This window comes from Hypanus sabinus, chromosome 12, assembly GCF_030144855.1.
Source record: "Hypanus sabinus isolate sHypSab1 chromosome 12, sHypSab1.hap1, whole genome shotgun sequence".
Classification (NCBI taxonomy): Eukaryota; Metazoa; Chordata; class Chondrichthyes; order Myliobatiformes; family Dasyatidae; genus Hypanus; species Hypanus sabinus.
This window is the reverse complement of record NC_082717.1, coordinates 101,056,696-101,078,697: the sequence shown is the minus strand read 5'-3', so window position 1 is coordinate 101,078,697 and position 22,002 is coordinate 101,056,696. Positions and strand designations below refer to the sequence as shown.

General features: G+C 45.7%; 1 protein-coding gene across 7 annotated transcripts in view; it reads right to left on the bottom strand.

Moving 5' to 3' along the window:
- Window positions 1–11,150: 11,150 nt before the first annotated feature.
- sytl3 (synaptotagmin-like 3) overlaps window positions 11,151–22,002 on the bottom strand; it is an 85,133-nt gene continuing 74,281 nt past the window's right edge. For 5 of the 7 annotated variants that reach the window (XM_059986556.1, XM_059986558.1, XM_059986557.1 and 2 more), the window contains exons 10-12: window positions 20,676–20,845; window positions 12,783–12,885; window positions 11,151–11,507 (exon numbers count right to left, since the gene is read on the bottom strand). In XM_059986556.1, the coding sequence (XP_059842539.1) occupies window positions 11,334–11,507; window positions 12,783–12,885; window positions 20,676–20,845 (447 nt within the window). In that variant the 3' untranslated portion in view covers window positions 11,151–11,333. Of the gene's footprint in view, window positions 11,508–12,782; window positions 12,886–13,516; window positions 14,029–20,675; window positions 20,846–22,002 lie in introns of those variants that run through there. The other 2 variants (XM_059986560.1, XR_009515205.1) reach the window with 2 other exon arrangements.

Sequence of the window (22,002 nt, the reverse complement as noted above, 5' to 3'; positions counted from 1 at the left end):
GGATACTGAATACATTAAATAAAGTGTGCTACCTGTCACCTGTCTGCCGATTTCTCTGTGTATCGTGCTGTGGCTGGCTGTGATGACCAGCATCTATCACCCCTTGGTAGATGTCGTACCTATTGAAGAAGATCTGCACCTGGAGATCTGGGTTCCCTCTCCACTTTGCACTGATCCCTCTCGGCTCCTACTCTGCCTGTGGGAGCCACGTATCTATGGTCTGGCTGTTTTTGGCACCTTTATTTTGGTAATTTGTCACCTGGCTTGGGGCAAACGAGTATAGCTGCATATTCCTGCTTTGTCTTAGTTGCTTAGTCTAGCGGAGAGGGGATGAGCCATAGGAATAATATTTTTGTTGACCACTAACTTTGCTTAATTATGCTAATTGGAACACCTGGTTAAATTAATTACGCTATTATACCACTTAGTATTGCTAATATCATTAGACCGTTATTAATTTGGTTTCGTTTGTTTTCTACAAAATTGTTGGTGTTAGACTGCTAATTAGACCACTGTATCACTAATTTAGTTCGATTAGTATTTTATTACTACAAAATCATTCGTCTTTATGGGTTTCTTAATAAAGGATTAAACGCACCTTATTCAATTTGGAAATTTACTTGGAAGCATGTCACAAAGCCCGTTCTTACTCTGAGTGGTTTTGGTCTGTTTTCAACTAACTACAGCTCTAGGTGACCTGTTTAATTCAGGCGTGAAGCTAAAACACTCACTCTGTGTTAAATGTCTCCAAATGGACCATGAGCAACACAGAGATACCTACAGTTCACAATTGTCCACCAACTCCCACGTTTTGCAGGTGATAATCTGCTGTGTCACAATTTCATGGGTTTTATATTTTACCTTTTTGTTATTTATATATTCTTTTTCAATTAGTCGTCCCAACTTACTCTAAGCACAAAGCATCAGGAAAGAAAATGTGAGACCTACTGTTTTAGACATAAACATGGTGAAACCACATTTAATGAGATGCTGGTAGAATGGCGAAAGTGTGGAATTTGTATAGTAAAAGCAGTGATCAACAAAAACCATGTACGATCACCATACAGTTGATAATAGTCAGTGACAGAACAGACAACAGCCCAGAAACAGGCCATTCGGCCCACAATGCTGTGCTGATCCCACTAAAAAGTAAATTAAAAATACACCATGTCCATATCCCTCCATTCGTGTGACTTTTCAAGCATCGCTTAAAAGCTAATGTATTTGCCTCTGTGACCACACCAGGTAGCACGTTCCAGGCATCTACCACTCCGAGTAAAAAAAACTTACCCCTCACATTGCCTTTGAACCTGCCCCCTCTGCCCCGCAATGCCTGTCCCCTGGTATTAGACATTTCTACTCTGATAGAAAGATACTCCCTGTCTACTCTACCTATGCCTCTCTTAATCTTATAAACCTCTATCGGATCTCCCCTCAGCCTCCGCACTCCAGAGAAACCAGCTCAACTGTGTCCAGCCTCTCACAATCGCACCCCTTTAAACCAGGCAGCATCCTAGAAAACCTCTCCCCAAAGCCTCGACACCCTTCCTCTAGTGGGGCATCCAGAACTGTATGCAATACTCTGAACGTGGCCTAATCAGAGTTCCATAAAGTTGCAGCATAACCTCTTGACCTTTGAGCTCAGTGCCTCGACTAATAAAAGCCAGCATTCCGTATGCCTTTTTAACAACCCTATTGACCTGCGCGGGCACTTCCAAGGAACAATGAACTTGGATCCCAAGATCTCTCTACTCAGCAACACTAACAGTCTCCTTGCATTTGCCCACCAAGATGCAACACCTCACATCTGTCTGGGTTAAACTCCATCTGCCGTTTCTCTGCCCATATCGGCTATTGATCTGTATTGTGCTGAATTCTTTGCCAGTCTTCGCTATCCACAACTCCACCAGTCATGGCATCATCTGCAAATTTACGAACCTATCTATCTACATTTTCATCCCGGTAATTTGTATACCATACATCACAAACAGCACATATCCCTGTGGGACACCTCTAGGTCAGAAGTTACAAGAAACTAGGAAATTACAGAAATTAGCTCAAAGCTCACAAAGCACTGTTACATAACGTAATAGATGCAGAGGATTTTTAAGGAAAGAAATTGAAACACTTGGCTTAGAAAGGTGGCCATACTGGGGGACAAACAGTTGAAGTGAGAGGCAGTTTCTCATCATTGCCAAGTTATGATGAAGTCTGACTTTAATAACAAAGGAAATTCTATTACATATTTCTGCTTCAAGTTCCTACAGCCTACCAAGTGCTTCTGTAAGGGGAGAGCTCTAAGTCAGGACTGTGCAGAGCTTTTCCCCGATGTTGCCATGGCATCGTGTGTCCACGTGTGAGAGAGAATTTGGAGAGTGCCTTCAGTTCGCAGATAGTGTGGGGGTGGGGGGGGGGAGAGTTGGCAACCCCGGGTTTAACACTTCATTTCTGCCCCAAAGCAGAGATGTTGCTGCCTGAGTGTTCTGTGGTCCGGTAACTTGGCATGGGTTTGTGCTGATGGAGGTGTGCGATGTACCAGATTATACTGCCGTGTGATGGGACCCCGATGTGAATAATGTAAAACAAACCCGATCAAATAGCCCCACCAAGAAGGAGTTGAGTGCGTTTGGCTCACACAGACTTTTCAAGGTAGTTCCAGACAGGCAGAGCACACACGGAAAGAAGGACCTGACTGTCATTCAGCTGTCTCACCTTCTGGGGGAGAAATAGTGTAAGATCATGAAATTCAATTCACACCAATAGGTAGAGATACCAGATCACAGCCGTTCCCCTCTGCACCCACTTTCTTAACCCCAGCACATAGCAACAGAGGTGATGAAGCTGCATTCAGAGTGACCAAAGCCTCTTTCAAAACATTAGATAAAACGACCTGAGAGACAGGACTCGGGTCCAAATCCTTACAGCCCGAGCCGTCAGTCCGTGGGAGACATTAGCCACCGCTGACGGATGAAGAGCACAGACCAATCCCAGCTTAGCGCCACTCGGGCTGCAGCCTCACTTAATTGGAGCACAAGGACTCAGCGCAGTTCACCTGTACACGGAGGCAAGGACTGACACATCTCTCAATCACCAAGGCTCAAGGCAGAGCAACAGTAAATGGAAATTTATTTTAATGTTATTGATTTAGAGTACAGTGTGGAACAGGCCCTTACAGCTCAGTGAGCCTCATCGCCTAGCAACCCACCTACTTAACCCTAGCCTAATCACATGACAATTTGCAATGACCAATTAACCTATCAACAGTAGTGCAGCAGTTTAGTCTTGATACGTGATAACTGATGCTGATAACTTGGGAGGCCTACTGGGGTGGCTAACGTCTGTTTGCTAAGGTCAGGGAGTCTACAACTAGAGGCCATTGGTTTATGGTGAGAAGGAGGAGGTTTACAAGGGATAAATTTCATGCACTGAGTAGCTGGTATCTGGAATGAGCTGCCAGAGGAGGTGAGGGATGCAGGAACAGTAACAACATTTCAGAGGCATCTTCAACAGCTCCCGAATGAGCAGGATGTGTGGAATTAATTCAGACGAGTGGGATTAGTATAGACAGGCACGATGGTTAGCATTGACTAGGTGGGCCAAAGCCCCTGCGTCTCTGCTGTGCAGCTACTGTGCATGATACGTGCAATGAGTGGTAGAGCTCTCGGGCTATTGAGGATCAGAGGAACCTTAGAATACAAGTTCACAGATAACAGTAAAGTTCATAGATAACAGAGAGTTGGCATGGTAGCATAGTGGTCAGCCAAACACTGCTACAGCACCGGCAACCTGGGTACAATTCCAGTGCTGTCCGGTAGGACTGCGTACATGACTGTGGGTGGCTATCCTCCCAGTTTCCAACGATGCTAATTGCTCAATTGGGCAATGCAGGCTCCTTGCACCAGAAGGGCCTATTGTTGAGCTGCATCTCTAAAATAAAATAAAAATTAAGAAGAATTAAAGGCAAAAGGTAGACAGGGTAGTGAGGAAGGCAGAGGGGATACTGGCCTTCTCTGGCCAGGCGTGCAGTTTAAGAGCAGGGAGGTTACGGGACAACTGGGAAGCGGTACCGCAGCAGGACCAGCAGGCTGCAGGACACAGCTTCTTCCACAGAGGTCAGGTCACAGCAGGAAATCTGTGTGCAGTTCTGCAGTGCGACTGGAGAGGCCGCAGTGAAGACTCATTGCCTAGAATTGAGCATTTCAGTTACGATGAGGAACGGGATAGTCTGGGTCTGTTTTCTCTGGGGTGGAGGTTGAGAGGGGGGATCTGACAGAGGTGGACAACATTATCAGGAGCATGGTGTGGAAGGAGAGAACTTCATCCCTAGATGGTGCTGTCTCAAACCAAAGACCGATGAAGATGAGGAAAAGATGCTGAGGGGATTGGTTCACTCAGGAAGTGGCTGAGGGGTGATGGCGACAGAGAACATTTAAAACATATCTTGATGAGTACTTGAATCATGACAGCGTGAAAGGCTGCCGACCAAGTGCTGGTAGGTGGATGCTCAGTGGACACAATAGGCCAAAGGACCAGATATCACGTTGTGTGACCCCATTAACTGGTTTTCAAGCACATTCATTAGGAGTTTGCAAAGATTTGGTGTGTCATCAAAAACACCGGAAAATTTCTACAGGTACCCTGAGGAGGGCATTCTAACTGGCTCCATCACTGTCTGGTACTGGGGGCGGGTCACCTACAACACAGGATCGAAGTAAGCTGCAGAGAGTTGTAAACTCTCTATTTCTGCACTACTTATTTAATTTAATTATTTAATATATAGAGAGTATACTTACTGTAATTCACAGCCTTTTTCCTCTTTACTGCCGCCGGAAATTCAATGCATTTCATGACGCATGCCAGAGATATTAAACCAGAGAGTTTCCTGAGGCGGTACAGTATGTAGTCAGACACACAGCACAAAAACAACCCCGTCACTCACCACGCCCATGCTGACTGCCACTCACAATGATCCCTTTTACCAGCTGTCTCTACCAGGGTAATTCAAGTCTTAACCACCCCTTCCTCCTCACCTATACTGATTCTCTCAGTCTTAATTCCCTCTGCAATAGGGAAGAGATTTTCACTCTCTACCCCCTTCTATGCCCTCATAAGCTTCCATACCTCTGAACTGAATTGACTTTATTTTTTACATCCTTCACATATATGAGTAAAAATCTTTACGTTATGTCTCCGTCCAAATGTGAAAAGTGCAATTATAGTAATTTATAATAAATAGTATGTACAACAGGATTGTCAATGTAACATAGAAATACAGTTGCACCAGCATGAATTAATCAGTCTGATGGCCTGGTGGAAGAAGCTGTCCCAGAGCCTGTTGGTCCTGGCTTTTATGCTGCGGTATTGTTTCCCGGGTGGTAGCAGCTGGACAGTTTGTGGTTGGGGTGATCCTTCAGACCCTTTTTTACACACCTGTCTTTGGAAATGTCCTGTGTCATGGGAAATTCACATCTACAGGTGCGCTGGGCTGTCCGCACCACTCTCTGCAGAGTCCTGTGATTGAGGGAGGTACAGTTCCCGTACCGGGCACTGATGCAGCCAGTCAGGATGCTCTCAGATCTGTCAGATGTCTTTATCCCAGACAACATCCTGGTGACTCTCCTCTGCAATCCTACTAGAGGCAGGACTTGTATTCCCGTCCCTGGGGAATGTTTGAAGTGTTAAGGGGAGAGCATTTTGGAGATAATGACCACAACGCTGGAAGTTTGAATTTAGGATAAGCAAAAGGATACGATGGTGCTGAAAATAAGATCCTGGAATCTGAGGGGAATGGCAATCTCAGCATCATGAAACAGTCGATTAAACTCTTCCCAGGCTTCCTGCCGGGTACAAGTGTCGATTTTAGCCCACGTTTCAGTGACAAACTCTTGCCATCTTCATCAGGGATGATGCCTGGGCCTGGGCATGTCTAGTCCAGTGGTCTTTATACCCCCATCTTCGTGCCTTCTGATTGGTTAGTTCTCATCCAATCAAGTTTCAACTGTCCTACCTTGTTTACAATCAAATTCCAGTACTTACATTGAGCAAGACCTTCATCTTTGTTAAAACTCTTCTCCTCTAGTTTTATTTCAATGGTTCTTTCACCAGCTGGTCCCAAAAGCCATGGGCACGGCACGGTAATTAGTGCCATCGAATTCAGTTCTATGGCCATTGAGAATGCAGTGCTCTGCCACTGCCGATTCCTCCAGGGAACACAAACAGATACACCTCCTGTGCTCCTTGATGCAGGTTTCCACCGTGAGTCCCGTCAGACCGATATACGCTGCTCCACATTCAGAGGGAATCCTGTAAACTCCAGCCGTCCTGGGTCCCAGGTTATCTTTGACCTGCATAAGCTGTGATTTGAGCTTCCTTACGGGGTTGTGGATGGTCACCTCAGTCGGGCTGCTGAGACACAGCCTGTCACTCACAAGACCATGCAGGCTATCTAATCAGACTATGCTTCACCAAATGCTCATAACTCCTGGCTCAAAGAATCACCCGCCCAGTAGTTTTTCCACCACTGACATACAACTGAATGGTCTATCATTCCCAGGGTTATCTCTCTTGGACAAAGGACTAACATCTGCAAGCACCCCGGTCTTCTGGTACTACACCTGTGGCCAGAGGGGATGCAAAGATCATCACCAAACTTGCAGCGATCTCTTCCCTTGCTTCCTGTAGCAACCTGTCTGGTCCCAGGGACTTACCTATCCTAATGTTTTTCAAACATTCCAGCACATTCTCCTTTTTAATATTGACATGTTCCAGCATATCAGCCTCTTATACGTTTGTCACGGTCCCCCTCACTGGTGAATTCTGAAGCAAAGCATTCATTAAGGACCTCTCCAACCTCCTCCAACTCCAGGCACATACTTCCTCCTCTTCCCTGATCGGTCCTATCCTCACTCTATTCGTCCTCCTGTTCTTCACATACATGTAGAATTTCCTGGGATTTTCCTTAATCCTACTCAACAAGGCTTCCTCATGCCTCCTTCCTGGCTACCTGATGCATGACTTCCCTGTCTGATCCTTGCTTCCTAAACATTAAGATGCATGTCTTCCTCAAGACTAGGTAGAGTCTTAGAACACTACAGCGGACAAACAGGCCCTTTGGCCCATCTAGACTGTAATGAACTATTCATCTGCCTAGACCCATCAGCCCACACCTGGACCATAGCTCTCCATACCCATCTCATCCAAGTACCTCAATAATGAAATCAAACCACATCTACCACTTCCACTGGCAGCTCATTCCACACTCTCACCATCCTGAGTGAAGAAGCTCCCTCCAAACATTTCACCTTTCACCCATAACACATGACCTCTACTTCAGTGCCCCACTGCTTACTGTGTGAGTCCTACCCTAGCTGGTCCTCCCAAAGTGAAATACTTCACACTTGTCTGCATTCAATTCCATTTGTTCCACATCTCTTATCAACCATGGTTCCTTCACCCTACCATCCTTACCCCGCCTCAACCTTTCAGAACCCCATTGCAAGTGCTCCCTAAACTACCTCCACATTTTATTTGTGCATTTCCCTAGTACATCTGCTCCCAATTAACGCTCCCAAATTACTGTGTAATTGCATTATAATTCCCATCCCCCAATTAGATCCTTCCCCATACCATCCACTTCCGTTCCTCTCCAAGGCCACCTTGAAGGTCAGAGTTGTGGTCACTGTCTCCGAAATGTTCATCCACCAGGTTCATTGCTTCGTACCAGATCCACTGTGGTCTCTTTCTAGATGGCAGAATAACAAATTTGGAGGCTAGAGGGGGGTGTAAAACAAACAAAACTGGGAGAGCAAAGAGAGGGCCCAAAATTCATTGGTGGCAAGAGAAATCATGAACTATTTTGTTAATATATGTTCAACCAGGAGGGCCCAGTAGTCTGTGCATGGTGTTGAGAGTGAGAAAGGTGGTCTGTGGATGCAGGATAATATTGATCAACTGTTAAATTGGGCAGAGCAATGGCATATGTAGTTTAATCCTGGTAAAACACTTCAGGAGACAAATAAGGGTAAATCATACACTAACAGTGGTGGGGTGAAGGGTCATTAGGAAGGATTGAGGAGCAAAGGGCCTTAGTATATAAATCCAATGATCTCCGAAGGTGACATCATCAGTAGATAAGGTAATTAGAAGGCATACAAGAATCTTGCTTTCAGCTACGAAAATATATAAAAGCAGAGAGTTTTATTCAAACTAGATAAAACGCTAGTTAGGCCACAGCTGAAGAACTATCTGCAGATCTGGTCACCACAGCTGGAGAACTATCTGCAGATCTGGTCATCATTACTAGAGGAATGATGTGATTGCAGTGGAGAGGATGCAAAGAAGATTCGCCAGGATTTTGCCTGGGATGGAGCATTGCAGTTATGAGGAGCAGAGGTGGCTGAAGAGGGACCCAACAGAGGAGTACAGAGTATGAGAGACATGGGCAGGGTAGGTGATTGGAAACTTGACATCATAGCAGAGCAACCTGAAACATGGTTCTAGGGTAACAAGTAATAGATCTAGAGGGGATCTGAAAAGCATTTAGAGGGCACCTGAGGAGAGTTTTACCCAGAGAGAAGTTGGCACTTTGCTTGAGGGGGTGAAGGAGGTGGAGTCAATAGACAATAGACAGTAGGTGCAAGAGTAGGCCATTCGGCCCTTCTAGCCAGCACCACCATTCACTGTGATCATGGCTGATCATACACAGTCAGTACACCGTTCCTGCCCTCTCCCCATATCCTTTGACCCCACTATCTATTAGAGCTCTATCTAACTCTATCCCTTGACCCCACTATCTATAAGAGCTCTAACTCTATCCCTTCACCCCGCTATCTAAAAGAGCTATATCTAACTCTATCCCTTGACCCCGCTATCTATAAGAGCTCTATCTAACTCTATCCCTTGACCCCGCTATCTATTAGAGCTCTATCTAACTCTATCCTTTGACCCCGCTATCTATTAGAGCTCTATCTAACTCTATCCCTTGACCCCGCTATCTATTAGAGCTCTATCTAACTCTATCCCTTGACCCCGCTATCTATAAGAGCTCTATCTAACTCTATCCCTTGACCGCACTATCTATAAAAGCGCTATTTAACTCTGTCCCTCAGAACCTTTACTATATGTGCCATCTAGTTGAGAACCTGAATCGTCAGATTCTCTGACTGGAAGCCTGTGACTAGTGGAGTGCCGCAGGGATTGGTGTTGGGTCCTTTGTTTATCATCTATGTCAATGATCTGGATGATAATGTATTTAACTGGATCAGTAAATTTGCAGATGACACCAAGATTGGGGGCATAGTGGACAGGGAGGAAGATAGCTTGCAGCTGGATCTGGCCCAGCTAGACAAATGGGCTGAAAGATGGCAGATGAAATTTAATGCAGAAAAGTGTGAAGTTTTGCAGGACCATCCAGGGTAGGTCTTACATAGTGAACGAGGTGTAGTAGAACACAGGGATATGGAATACAGGTCCATAATTCATTGAAAGTGGTGTCACAGATGGATAGGGTTGTAAAGGAAGCTTTTGGAACATTTGCCTTCATAAATCAAAGTACAGAAGATAGGATGTTATGTTGAAGTTGTAAAAGACATTGGTGAGGCCTAATTTGGAGTATTGTGTGCAATTTTGGTCACCTACCTACAGGAAAGATGTAAACGAGTTTGAAAGAGTACAGAGAAAATTTACATGGATGTTTCCAGGTCTGGAGGACCTGAGTTACAAAGAAAGATTGAATAGGTTAGGACTTTATTCCTTGGAATGTATAAGATTGAGAGGAGATGTTAATGGAGCTACATAAAATTATGAGGGGTATAGATAGGGTAAATGCAAGCAGGCTTTTTCCACTGAAGTTGGGTGGGACTACAAGTAGAGGTCATGGGTTAAGGGTGAAAGGTGACATGTTTAAAGGGAACACGAGGGGAAACTTCTTCACTCAGGGCATCACGAGAGGGTGGAATGAGCTGCCAGTGTGAGTGGTGCGTGCAAGCTTGATCTCAACACTTAAGAGAAGTTTGGATAGGTACGTGGATGATAGGGATGTGGAGGGCGGTGGTCCAGGTGGGAGTGGGCATTCTAAATGGTTCAGCATGGACTAGATGGGCCGAATGTCCTGCTTATGTGCTGTACTTTTCTATGACTCTGTGACAAAGAAGCAACAGTTGAGGTTCTGGAAAATTCGATCAATGGTGCTTGATGATCTGCATGAACACGGAGGGACTGAAATACTTCTTTCATAGAATCCTCTGGCCTACAATGTTGTGCCAACCTTTTAACCCACTCTGAGATCAATCTAATTCTTCCCTCCTACATAACCCTCCATTTATCGACCACCCAAGTGTCTGTCTATGGTTTTTTTTAAATGTCCCTAATGTATCTGTCTTAACACCACCCATGCCAGGGTGTTCCGCACACCCAGTACTCTCAGTGTAACGCAGTCTCTGTGATTGATTCAGCAACATATTTGCAAAACACAGGGCAGGAGCAGTGACACTTGGATTGGACGGTGCTGCTGGGAGGGAGAGGTGACGGTTGTGAACATTGTCAGGGCTTCAGCTACAGCTCACTCTATTGCAGCGAAGTGAAGTCCGAGCCTTCGCAATGCTGCCCCGGTGACAACCTGATCCCCCGCCGGCGTCGCTGAACCGTGGGAGATTGTAACATCAAGACTGTAGTGTACTCTGCTGTCGAGATAAGCAACTCTGCAGGTTGCAACATCAAAACAGCGAGCTGTTGGGACTCCTCCCCTCTCGCTGTGGCAGGAGTGATACCCTCGTTAGTGAGAGAGAGAGAGCCTGTGAGATGTCAAAGTGTTGGGACGGACAGTAGCGTTTTTGATAGTCTAGATCATGGTCTCTGGTGGGGGGGGGGGGGTTTGTTATTGTTTGCGTGGTGAGTAGCGGGGGAGGGCTGATGCTTTTGCTGGTGCAAGAGCAGGGGAGGTGATGTTTTTGCAGCTGTTTGAGTGTGGGAGGAGGAGCTGGGGGGGGGCTTTGGGGTTCTAACATTTCCTGTCATTCATTCTTTGGGGCAGTTCTGTTTTGTGAATGTCTGCAGAGAGTAAGAATTTCAGGTTGTATTCTGTATACATTCTCTGATATCAAACTGAACCATTCAACTCTTGCAACTCTAGGAAAATTATCATCACTACAAAGTCTTAGCAAAACTTGTTTATTCGGTTTCCTTTCATAAACATTTCCCCAAATGGGCACATCAATTAAAGAGGTTTAAATTTCCAATCATTGTACACAAATTGATTCATTGTACATTACAAACACGCAGACTATTTGGGTTATAGCCTCAGAACCATTGCCCTGTGGATCAGGACAGCGCTGATATCACTTGTCTTGGAGCTGGTACCACTGGCATTCCTGAGTCGAGTTGTCTTCGAATCTCCATTGGTCAAAGGGGATGTGTACCTGTCCCACAAACACTTGCCGTTTGAGTGTCATACTGTACCACACAGAGATATGAAGTGTCCTCGTCTCCAGCTGCCACCGTTCAATGTCGTACTATGGAATGCAAAGTAGAACACTGCGTATAAAAAGCCGCCAGCTCCAGAGCCCAGGACTTTGCACTGCCTAGCAACTGGCTCATAAGCCAGGTCCTCTGGCAGTCAGCGGGGAAGACCACACACAGGGCAGAAAACGACAGGGCAACATTGTGTGGAAATCTGCATTTATGAAGATTAACGGGGTAGGAGCTTCATTGTGAGAGAGTCAGAACTACAGACAGCAGAGAGGTCTAGTGGAGCAGGGAACGCCAAGGGGTGGAAGGTAGTCTGTACTGTACATCCTGAAGGTTCACAGGTACACTGCAACGGGCTCTTTAAGGTTCACAGCCACAGTTCAGTGATGGTGTAAAGGCACACCACAGCAAATGGCCTGGCAGTTCATAAGGGCACCACAGTGTACTGCAGTACTGTCCGAAGTTTCACATTTGTTAAGATATGTAGTGTACTGTCTGAAGGTATACTATGAGGAGGTAAAATGTAGTGTGCTCATGGTAGTGTGTCACTTGCAGGTTGGGCTGCACCTGGAGTACTGTGTGTTGCCTTCTAGACCTGCGTCTCACGATGGCCTGAGAGTGTTTGCGTACTGATTCACCAGTGCTAGGCCACTTTGGCCAACTGCTGCTACATTAGGTTATGAGTGCAGCTGATATTTTCTGCAGTAATCCATGATCTAACTGCAGTTATAGGGTTATTGCCATTCAGTAACTCTCCCTCAAGTGGAGAGCAAGGGAGAAGGGAACGTCATAAGTCGTGACCACATGCTCCAGGGTGATGTTGGGAAAGATTCTCCAGGACTGTGGTGAAAACTCCCAGCACCACTTAAAACCCATTTCAAAACAGAGAGGCCACATTGTGTTTGGTTATAAGTGCAGGTAAAGATGATGATAAGTCGCCACGAAAATTGGGGTTGTTCTAGAGAATGAGGGAAGCTGTCTAAGGATAGAGTTGGATGCAGGTCAGCTGGAAAGCTAGGCAGGGCAAAGGCAGTGAACCTTAATGCTGATGCTATGGTGCGCAATGGCTGAACGCCCATTGTTAATGGTAAGGCCCCGGGAATCCAATGAACAGATACACCTTACGGTTCTGGCACATGGATTTCCAAAAGTGGCAACACAGGTGGAAAAGTTGGCTGCCCAAGATAGGATGGCGATCTTCATTCAGGCAGGGAACTGGATGGTTCCCAACAGGGAGCGGAGCCTGAGAGGCAACATACCAAACTCAGCTGCTGACCAAAATGATCTAAATGGTAGAAACAGCGTAAGCAATGAATTACCCGTAATGTTTCATTAAAAACCGGATTCACCGTGTTCTTCTTCACAGAGCTCTTCAACTTACTGTGGGGAGATTTGTCCGGAAGCAAGTAGGTCTTCACATACCTAAAACATCAAACACATTTTCAGTTTCAGTAGCTGTTCACGTTACCCCAGTGAAAATACTAGATGATTCATTAATAGCGGTTGAAAGCTGAAAGAAATTTCATTTCCATTGAGTCACTTACATTCAGGCTACCCGAATTTTAGCCAATTGAATACCTCTGCAGTGCAGTCATGGGAGGCTGATGTGAGAGCCACCAATAGCTCTAGTTTAAAGGTGCTGTTCTGGAGTTTACCAGACCGAGAGGTGATCTCACTGAAACATGCAATATTCCCACAGGCTAGACACTGAGAGGGGTGTCTCTCTTGGCCAGGAGTTGGTCATCTGCTAGGGGTTCATAGAATAAGAGGCCTGTAAGCCAGGACTGAGCTAAAGGTAGCACCCTTTGGAACTCTCCATTGTAGAGACTCGGGCCATGTGTATTCAATACAGATATCAGTGTCTACTTAGATATTAAGGAATGAAGGAGTTTGGGATTGTATAGGAAAGTGGAGCTAATAGGTTGGCCACAGCATTGCAGAATGGTGGAGCAAACAGCAGGTGAACTCTCTGCTCCTGCATCCCTTCCTTATGTTTGAACCTGCGGGACGAGAGATAAAGACATCACCAATTGCACTAAGGTAATTGTCCTACCTTAACAGGACGAGAATTTTGCCAAGAATTCATGTCTCCTGCTCTCTGTGTATGTCCATTTGGATAAGGATTTAGAGAGATAGTGGGACAGACACAGGCTTGGTGAATATTATTGTTGCCACGGACCGGTTGGGGAGATGGACCTGTTTCAGTGCTGTGTTATTTTATGGATCTACCTTGAGTGCCAATAAGACATTTGAAAATCTTTTACAAACTCAGGCAGCTTATACATTGCAATGTGTAACAGGGCCACCAAACATTAACCTAAAGAGAAATAATTAGCAAATGCACTCCCGTTGGACCTTGTCCTGCGGTAGATTTTGGAATCTTCTCATGCCATCCCTTCTGCTCACTACAGGGATGTAGTTTCTTCTCTCGTGTTTAAAGTTTGGTAACATTGCAACATCATCAACATAAATAAGATTTTAGATTGACAGTTTTTGAGTTAAAACGTGTGGCCCTCATTAAGGCAACTGAGCTGCACAATTGCTTTGGTACATTCCCTGAACTCTGTAAATAATTCATTGGTTGCAGAAAACCAAATCTGAGAATAGACAGCCCAGGTCAAAGTTCAAGTAAATTTATTATCAAACTACATTAATATGTCACCATATACTACCCTGAGATTCATTACCTTGTGGGCATTCACAGTAAGTACAAAGAAACACAACGAAAAGCCACACACAAAAACAGACAAGCAACCAATATATAAAAGACACCAAACTGTGCTAATACAAAAAGAGAGGGAAGGAAATAATAATAAGCAATAAATATTGAGAATGTGAGTTGAAGGTGATCCATAGGTTGTGGAAACAGTTCAGTTTGGTGATGGGTCACTTAACGGGGAAATGGGAAAGGTGGAGGGTGTGTAGCCCGGATAACAAGCGCCTGAGATTAAAGCAGTTGAGCAGAAAACCAGAGGGAAGAATTACTTTGTGTGGAGCTGATGAAGAGTGAAGGGGTAAAGACCTCAGTGAGAACGGCTCACAGTCTGCTGTTCCAGTGCTGGGATCAATCAGCAAGTTGAGGAAGCTTTTAACAAAAGTGGTGCAAGAATTGCAAGGACTTTGTCTTCACATAGAAAGCCACAGTGTGGTCCTTTATTGGGACATCCTGTATTTATGGGTGTCCTGGGGCCTTTCATGGGATGTCCTGTATTTGTGGGTGTCCTGGGGCCTTTCATGGGATGTCCTGTATTTGTGGGACATCCTGAATTTGTGAGTGTCCTGGGGCCTTTCATGGGATGTCCTGTATTTGTGGGACATCCTGAATTTGTGAGTGTCCTGGGGCATTTCATGATCCAAGGTTGTTTATTGTCATTCTTCATTACATATGTAAAAGGAGGATGAAACGATTGTTACTCCGGAGCAATAAAAAACATTATAAGTATAAAGAATACAATTAAAAAACAATAAAAAAAACACACAATAAATACAAATATTAAAGCAATCCTACAAAACACAACGTACAAGATAACTGTTATACACATAGACTGATTGTGTGTGTGTGTATAAAGTGACACTAAGTGATGTGGATGTACTGCTGGGGGGTGAGGGGTTAATCAGCCTGATGGAAGTAACGATTTTTTAGTCTAATGGGCCTGGTGTAGATGCTGTGTAGCCTCTACCTTGATGGGAATCTCTGAGCAGGGTGGGTGGGACGCTTCATGATATAGTTGGCCTTTTGCCAGCACCTCCCTGATGTTGGGTAGGCTGGTGCCGGTGATGCACGCAGAGTCCTAGGCCCAGGCTTCAGCTCCTCCACCAATGGCCTCCTTTCCTTCAGAAGTGGGGATGTTTGCTGTTGATTGCACAATGTTTAACTGCCTTTGCGACTAGGCCTACAAGCAGCGTGACCCCGACAACGTTCAGGCAAGGCTTGATAACTAACGAGACACACTCCGGCTGTAAAAGTGCCAGCCAATAACCTCAACAAGTGACAGTAGAACCATCTTTGTTTTAGATTCAAAGGCAGTATCGATGCAGAATCGTACAACATCTACATGCTGAAATTCCACTAGAAGAACTATGAGACCAAGAGATGGGAGTGTTGTGGATAGTGTGGAGGGCTGTCAGAGGTTACAGCAGGACATTGATAGGATGCAAAACTGGGCTGAGAAGTGGCAGATAGAGTTCAACCCAGGTAAGTGTGAAGTGGTTCATTTTGGTAGGTCAAATATGATTTATTTGAATATAGCATTAATGGTAAGACTCTTGGCAATGTGCAGATCAGAGAGATTTTGGAATCCGTGTCCATAGAACACTCAAAGCTGCTGCGCAGGTTGACTCTGTGGTTAAGAAGGTGTACGGTGAATTGGCCTTCATCAATTGTAGGATTAAGTTTAAGAGTCAAGAGGTAATGTTGCAGCTATATAGGACCCTGGTCAGACCCCACTTGGAGTACTGTGCTCAGTTCTGGTCACCTCACTACAGGAAGGATGTGGAAACCATAGAAAGGGTGCAGAGGAGATTTACAAGGATGTTGCCTGGATTGGGGAGCATGCCTTATGAGAATAGGTTGAGTGAACTCGGCCTTTTCTCCTTGGAGCGACGGAGGATGAGAGGTGAGTGTGTGGAATGGGCTGCCGGCAACGGTGGTGGAGGCGGATACGATAGGTTCTTTTAAGAGACTCCTGGATAGGTACAGGGAGCTTAGTAAAATAGAGGGCTATGGGTAACCCTAGGTAATTTCTAAAGTAAGTACATGCTCAGCACATCATTGTGGGCCAAAGGGCCTGTGTTGTGCGTAGGGTTTCTATGGTTCTAGTACGAGAGGGGCTGGGCATCGTGCAGACAGAGTAGGTCAGGAACTGTGTACCAGTCAGGAGCGAGAGGGAGCACTCCCTGCAAGTCTGGATGAGTGCAACTCCAGAACATTGCAAGGAGCTCACAACCATCAGCAGAACATGCCGAGCTCCTCCAGCGTTCAGTGGCTGATTCTCGAGATCTCCGGCATCTTCTGACTCTCCAGCAGCTACGTGACTTGCACTAAAACCTCCACCCAAAACACTCCCTCCCTCCACCACCGGAGTTGTTGCAGTCTGTTGCTGAATGGTACACGGCAAAAGGAAAATACAGAAGCAGAACATATTTTAAAAAGTTGGAGATCAGTACACTTGGGTTGTACTCAGGTCCAGGTCACAGAAAGGAAATGGAAAAGAATTCTGATGATGGTGAAATGAACCAGGGTGGGTACAGTTTACATCTTGCCTTAAGAAGAATATTCTTGGCTTCAGAGGGTGTAGTGAGAAGACTGACTCTCCGAAAAGGAGGTATTTCTATGAGAGGTGGTTAAGCAGAATGGGAGTTGAGGAGATTGGGACGCTATCTTCATAGATTAAAGGAAGGAGAAGTGACTCTGGAACTGGGAGCAAAAGGAAGTGCACCATGTTTAGACTACTCAATTTTAAAATATGCAGGTGAGCAATAATACTTCATCCATATGCAGAAGGTCATACCGTATAACATTGTTTAAGGTAGTTAAAAATCACACATATTACTCAGGTTTATAAGCAGAAATTTGAATGTGTACAAAGAGACATGCTAGGACTTTATCATTCATTGGTTTTGCCTCTGTTTTGGCCATTACAACTCAAGAAAAAAGCAAAGTTGTCTTCTTTGGAACAGAGGAGTGGAGAGTTCAGAACTGCCTCCTTTGGAACAGAGGAGTGGAGAGTTCAGAACTGCCTCCTTTGGAACAGAGGAGTGGAGAGTTCAGAACTGTCTCCTTTGGAACAGAGGAGTGGAGAGTTCAGAACTGTCTCCTTTGGAACAGAGGAGTGGAGAGTTCAGAACTGTCTCCTTTGGAACAGAGGAGTGGAGAGTTCAGAACCCTAACCCTTTGGAACAGAGGAGTGCAGAGTTCAGAACTGCCTCCTTTGGAACAGAGGAGTGGAGAGTTCAGAACTGTCTCCTTTGGAACAGAGGAGTGGAGAGTTTAGAACTGTCTCCTTTGGAACAGAGGAGTGGAGAGTTCAGAACCCTAACCCTTTGGAACAGAGGAGTGCAGAGTTCAGAACTGCCTCCTTTGGAACAGAGGAGTGGAGAGTTCAGAACTGTCTCCTTTGGAACAGAGGAGTGGAGAGTTTGGAACTGTCTCCTTTGGAACAGAGGAGTGGAGAGCTCAGAACCCTAACCCTTTGGAACAGAGGAGTGCAGAGTTCAGAACTGCCTCCTTTGGAACAGAGGAGTGGAGAGTTCAGAACTGTCTCCTTTGGAACAGAGGAGTGGAGAGTTTAGAACTGTCTCCTTTGGAACAGAGGAGTGGAGAGTTTGGAACTGTCTCCTTTGGAACAGAGGAGTGGAGAGCTCAGAACCCTAACCCTTTGGAACAGAGGAGTGCAGAGTTCAGAACTGCCTCCTTTGGAACAGAGGAGTGGAGAGTTCAGAACTGCCTCCTTTGGAACAGTGGAGTGGAGAGTTCAGAACTGCCTCCTTTGGAACAGAGGAGTGGGGAGTTCAGAACTACCTCCTTTGGAACAGAGGAGTGGAGAGTTCAGAACTGTCTCCTTTGGAACAGAGGAGTGGAGAGTTTAGAACTGCCTCCTTTGGAACAGAGGAGTGGAGAGTTCAGAACTGTCTCCTTTGGAACAGAGGAGTGGAGAGTTCAGAACTGTCTCCTTTGGAACAGAGGAGTGGAGAGTTTAGAACTGTCTCCTTTGGAACAGAGGAGTGGAGAGTTCAGAACCCTAACCCTTTGGAACAGAGGAGTGCAGAGTTCAGAACTGCCTCCTTTGGAACAGAGGAGTGGAGAGTTCAGAACTGTCTTCTTTGGAACAGAGGAGTGGAGAGTTCAGAACTGTCTTCTTTGGAACAGAGGAGTGGAGAGTTCAGAATTGTCTCCTTTGGAACAGAGGAGTGGAGAGTTCAGAACTGTCTTCTTTGGAACAGAGGAGTGGAGAGTTCAGAACTGTCTCCTTTGGAACAGAGGAGTAGAGAGTACAGAACTGGCTCCTTTGGAACAGAGGAGTGGAGAGTTTAGAACTGTCTCCTTTGGAACAGAGGAGTGGAGAGTTCAGAACTGCCTCCTTCGGAACAGAGGAGTGGAGAGTTTAGAACTGTCTCCTTTGGAACAGAGGAGTGGAGAGTTCAGAACTGCCTCCTTTGGAACAGAGGAGTGGAGAGTTCAGAACTGTCTTCTTTGGAACAGAGGAGTGGAGAGTTTAGAACTGTCTTCTTTGGAACAGAGGAGTGGAGAGTTCAGAACTGCCTCCTTTGGAACAGAGGAGTGGAGAGTTCAGAACTGTCTTCTTTGGAACAGAGGAGTGGAGAGTTTAGAACTGTCTTCTTTGGAACAGAGGAGTGGAGAGTTCAGAACTGCCTCCTTTGGAACAGAGGAGTGGGGAGTTCAGAACTGTCTTCTTTGGAACAGAGGAGTGGAGAGTTCAGAATTGTCTCCTTTGGAACAGAGGAGTGGAGAGTTCAGAATTGTCTCCTTTGGAACAGAGGAGTGGAGAGTTCAGAACTGTCTTCTTTGGAACAGAGGAGTGGAGAGTTCAGAACTGTCTCCTTTGGAACAGAGGAGTAGAGAGTACAGAACTGTCTCCTTTGGAACAGAGGAGTGGAGAGTTCAGAACTGCCTCCTTCGGAACAGAGGAGTGGAGAGTTTAGAACTGTCTCCTTTGGAACAGAGGAGTGGAGAGTTCAGAACTGTCTCCTTTGGAACAGAGGAGTGGAGAGTTCAGAACTGTCTTCTTTGGAACAGAGGAGTGGAGAGTTTAGAACTGCCTCCTTTGGAACAGAGGAGTGGAGAGTTTAGAACTGCCTCCTTTGGAACAGAGGAGTGGAGAGTTTAGAACTGTCTCCTTTGGAACAGAGGAGTGGAGAGTTCAGAACCCTAACCCTTTGGAACAGAGGAGTGGAGAGTTCAGAACTGCCTCCTTTGGAACAGAGGAGTGGAGAGTTCAGAACTGCCTCCTTTGGAACAGAGGAGTGGAGAGTTTAGAACTGTCTCCTTTGGAACAGAGGAGTGGAGAGTTCAGAACCCTAACCCTTTGGAACAGAGGAGTGGAGAGTTCAGAACTGCCTCTTTTGGAACAGAGGAGTGGAGAGTTCAGAACTGCCTCCTTCGGAACAGAGGAGTGGAGAGTTCAGAACTGCCTCCTTTGGAACAGAGGAGTGGAGAGTTCAGAACTGCCTCCTTCGGAACAGAGGAGTGGAGAGTTCAGAACTGCCTCCTTTGGAACAGAGGAGTGGAGAGTTCAGAACTGTCTCCTTTGGAACAGAGGAGTGGAGAGTTTAGAACTGTCTCCTTTGGAACAGAGGAGTGGAGAGTTCAGAACTGTCTCCTTTGGAACAGAGGAGTGGAGAGTTCAGAACTGTCTCCTTTGGAACAGAGGAGTGGAGAGTTCAGAACTGCCTCCTTTGGAACAGAGGAGTGGAGAGTTTAGAACTGTCTCCTTTGGAACAGAGGAGTGGAGAGTTCAGAACCCTAACCCTTTGGAACAGAGGAGTGGAGAGTTCAGAACTGCCTCCTTTGGAACAGAGGAGTGGAGAGTTCAGAACTGCCTCCTTTGGAACAGAGGAGTGGAGAGTTTAGAACTGTCTCCTTTGGAACAGAGGAGTGGAGAGTTCAGAACCCTAACCCTTTGGAACAGAGGAGTGGAGAGTTCAGAACTGCCTCCTTTGGAACAGAGGAGTGGAGAGTTCAGAACTGTCTCCTTTTGAACAGAGGAGTGCAGATGATTACAAAACAATTAAAGGTTGAGGAATTTTTTTTCCCCCCACTGACTAATGGGTTAACATCCAGAGTTCATGCATTTTAAATACACAGAGGACGATCTAGTGGGGGGGGGATGAGGAGGGTTTCCTTTCTGGAATGTTCTGCCTGAAAGCAAGGTTGAACCAATTTAATAGATACTGCTACGGGGCTGTTGGTGAGGTGGTAAACTGACCAGATTATAGGCAAAAGAAGACCAAGTTGAGGTTTGTGTTTCAAAGCAGCAGGCTCTTTTGAAGAGGAAGTCCTGGCACAATGGACTAAAGAGCAGATATTTGGTTGTTGCAGTATCTTCCTGCTGAGCCTGAGTAAACCCTCCCACATTTCATTTCCTACACCCTAATGCCCAAATATCCTACATTATCTGTGAGGCTCTTTGGCCTCTCAGAAGATGCTGTGTAAATATGATCTCCGTTTCGACAGGGCTCTAGAAAGCACATACGGGTTACACTTTTTCTTCTTCCCATCTCCAGAGGCTAGGTTTCTGCATGATTTGATGTGGATTTCCAGCGCCAAAGCCTTAAAGTCGTACTGGATAGATAATTCGATTTCACCAGTAACATTAGCCGTGTCCGTGGTCTTTGAATCTGTGTAGGTGCTGTTGATACTTTCCTATGGAGACACGATGGAAGACATGACATTACAAACGACGCCTTTATGCCTCAGAGGATATCCTTGCCTCAAATGGGCCAGTGTGCTTCTAGTCACTGCTATACCCACTAGCTCTTCATTTGTCCAGATTCTTGCCTGTTCATTCAATCATCTGCCAAACATATTGCTAAAGACTAGCATGGTCTTTTTTCAGTCACTGACTCTGGTAGTGAAATCACAGTCTCCCCATAATAATTCTAATCTTGTTCCCAATCTAATACTTCAATATTTATTCTTCCCTGGGTGAGGATCTCTCAGTTTTTATTATTTCTTCGTTTCCTTATATTTTAATTTTTTTTATTTATCGAGATGTAGCGTGGAACAGCCTCTTCTGGCCCTTCGAGTGGGCGTCACCCAGCAACTCCCAATCTAACCCTAGCCTAATCACGGGACAATTTACAATGACCAGTTAACCCACCAACTGGTACATCTTTAGACTGGGAGAAAACCGGAGCACCCGGAGGAAACACACATGGTCATGGGCAGAAAATGGACAAACTCCTTAGAGATAACGGTGGGAATTGAACCCGGGTCACTCTTACTGTAAGGTGCTGTGCTAACCACTACATAGAACATAGAATAGTACAGCACATTACAGGCCCTTCGGCCCACAATGTTGTGCCGACCTTCAAACCCCACCTTCCATATAACCCCCCCACCTTAAATTCCTCGATATACTTGTCTAGTAGTCTCTTAAACTTCACTAGTGTATCTGCCTCCACCACAGACTCAGGCAGTGCATTCCACGCACCAACCACTCTCTGAGTGCAAAACCTTCCTCTAATATCCCCTTTGAACTTCCCTCCCCTTACCTTAAAGCCATGTCTTCTTGTACTGAGTAGTGGTGCCCTGGGGAAGAGGCGCTGGCTGTCCACTCTGTCTATTCCTCTTAATATCTTGTACACCTCTATCATGTCTCCTCTCACCCTCCTTCTCTCCAGGGAGTAAAGCCCTAGCTCCCTTAATCTCTGCTCATAACCCATACTCTCTAAACCAGGCAGCATCTTAGTAAATCTCCTCTGTACCCTTTCCAATGCTTCCACATTCTTCCTATAGTGAGGCGACCAGAACTGGACACAGTACTCCAAGTGTGGCCTAACTAGGGTTTTATAGAGCTG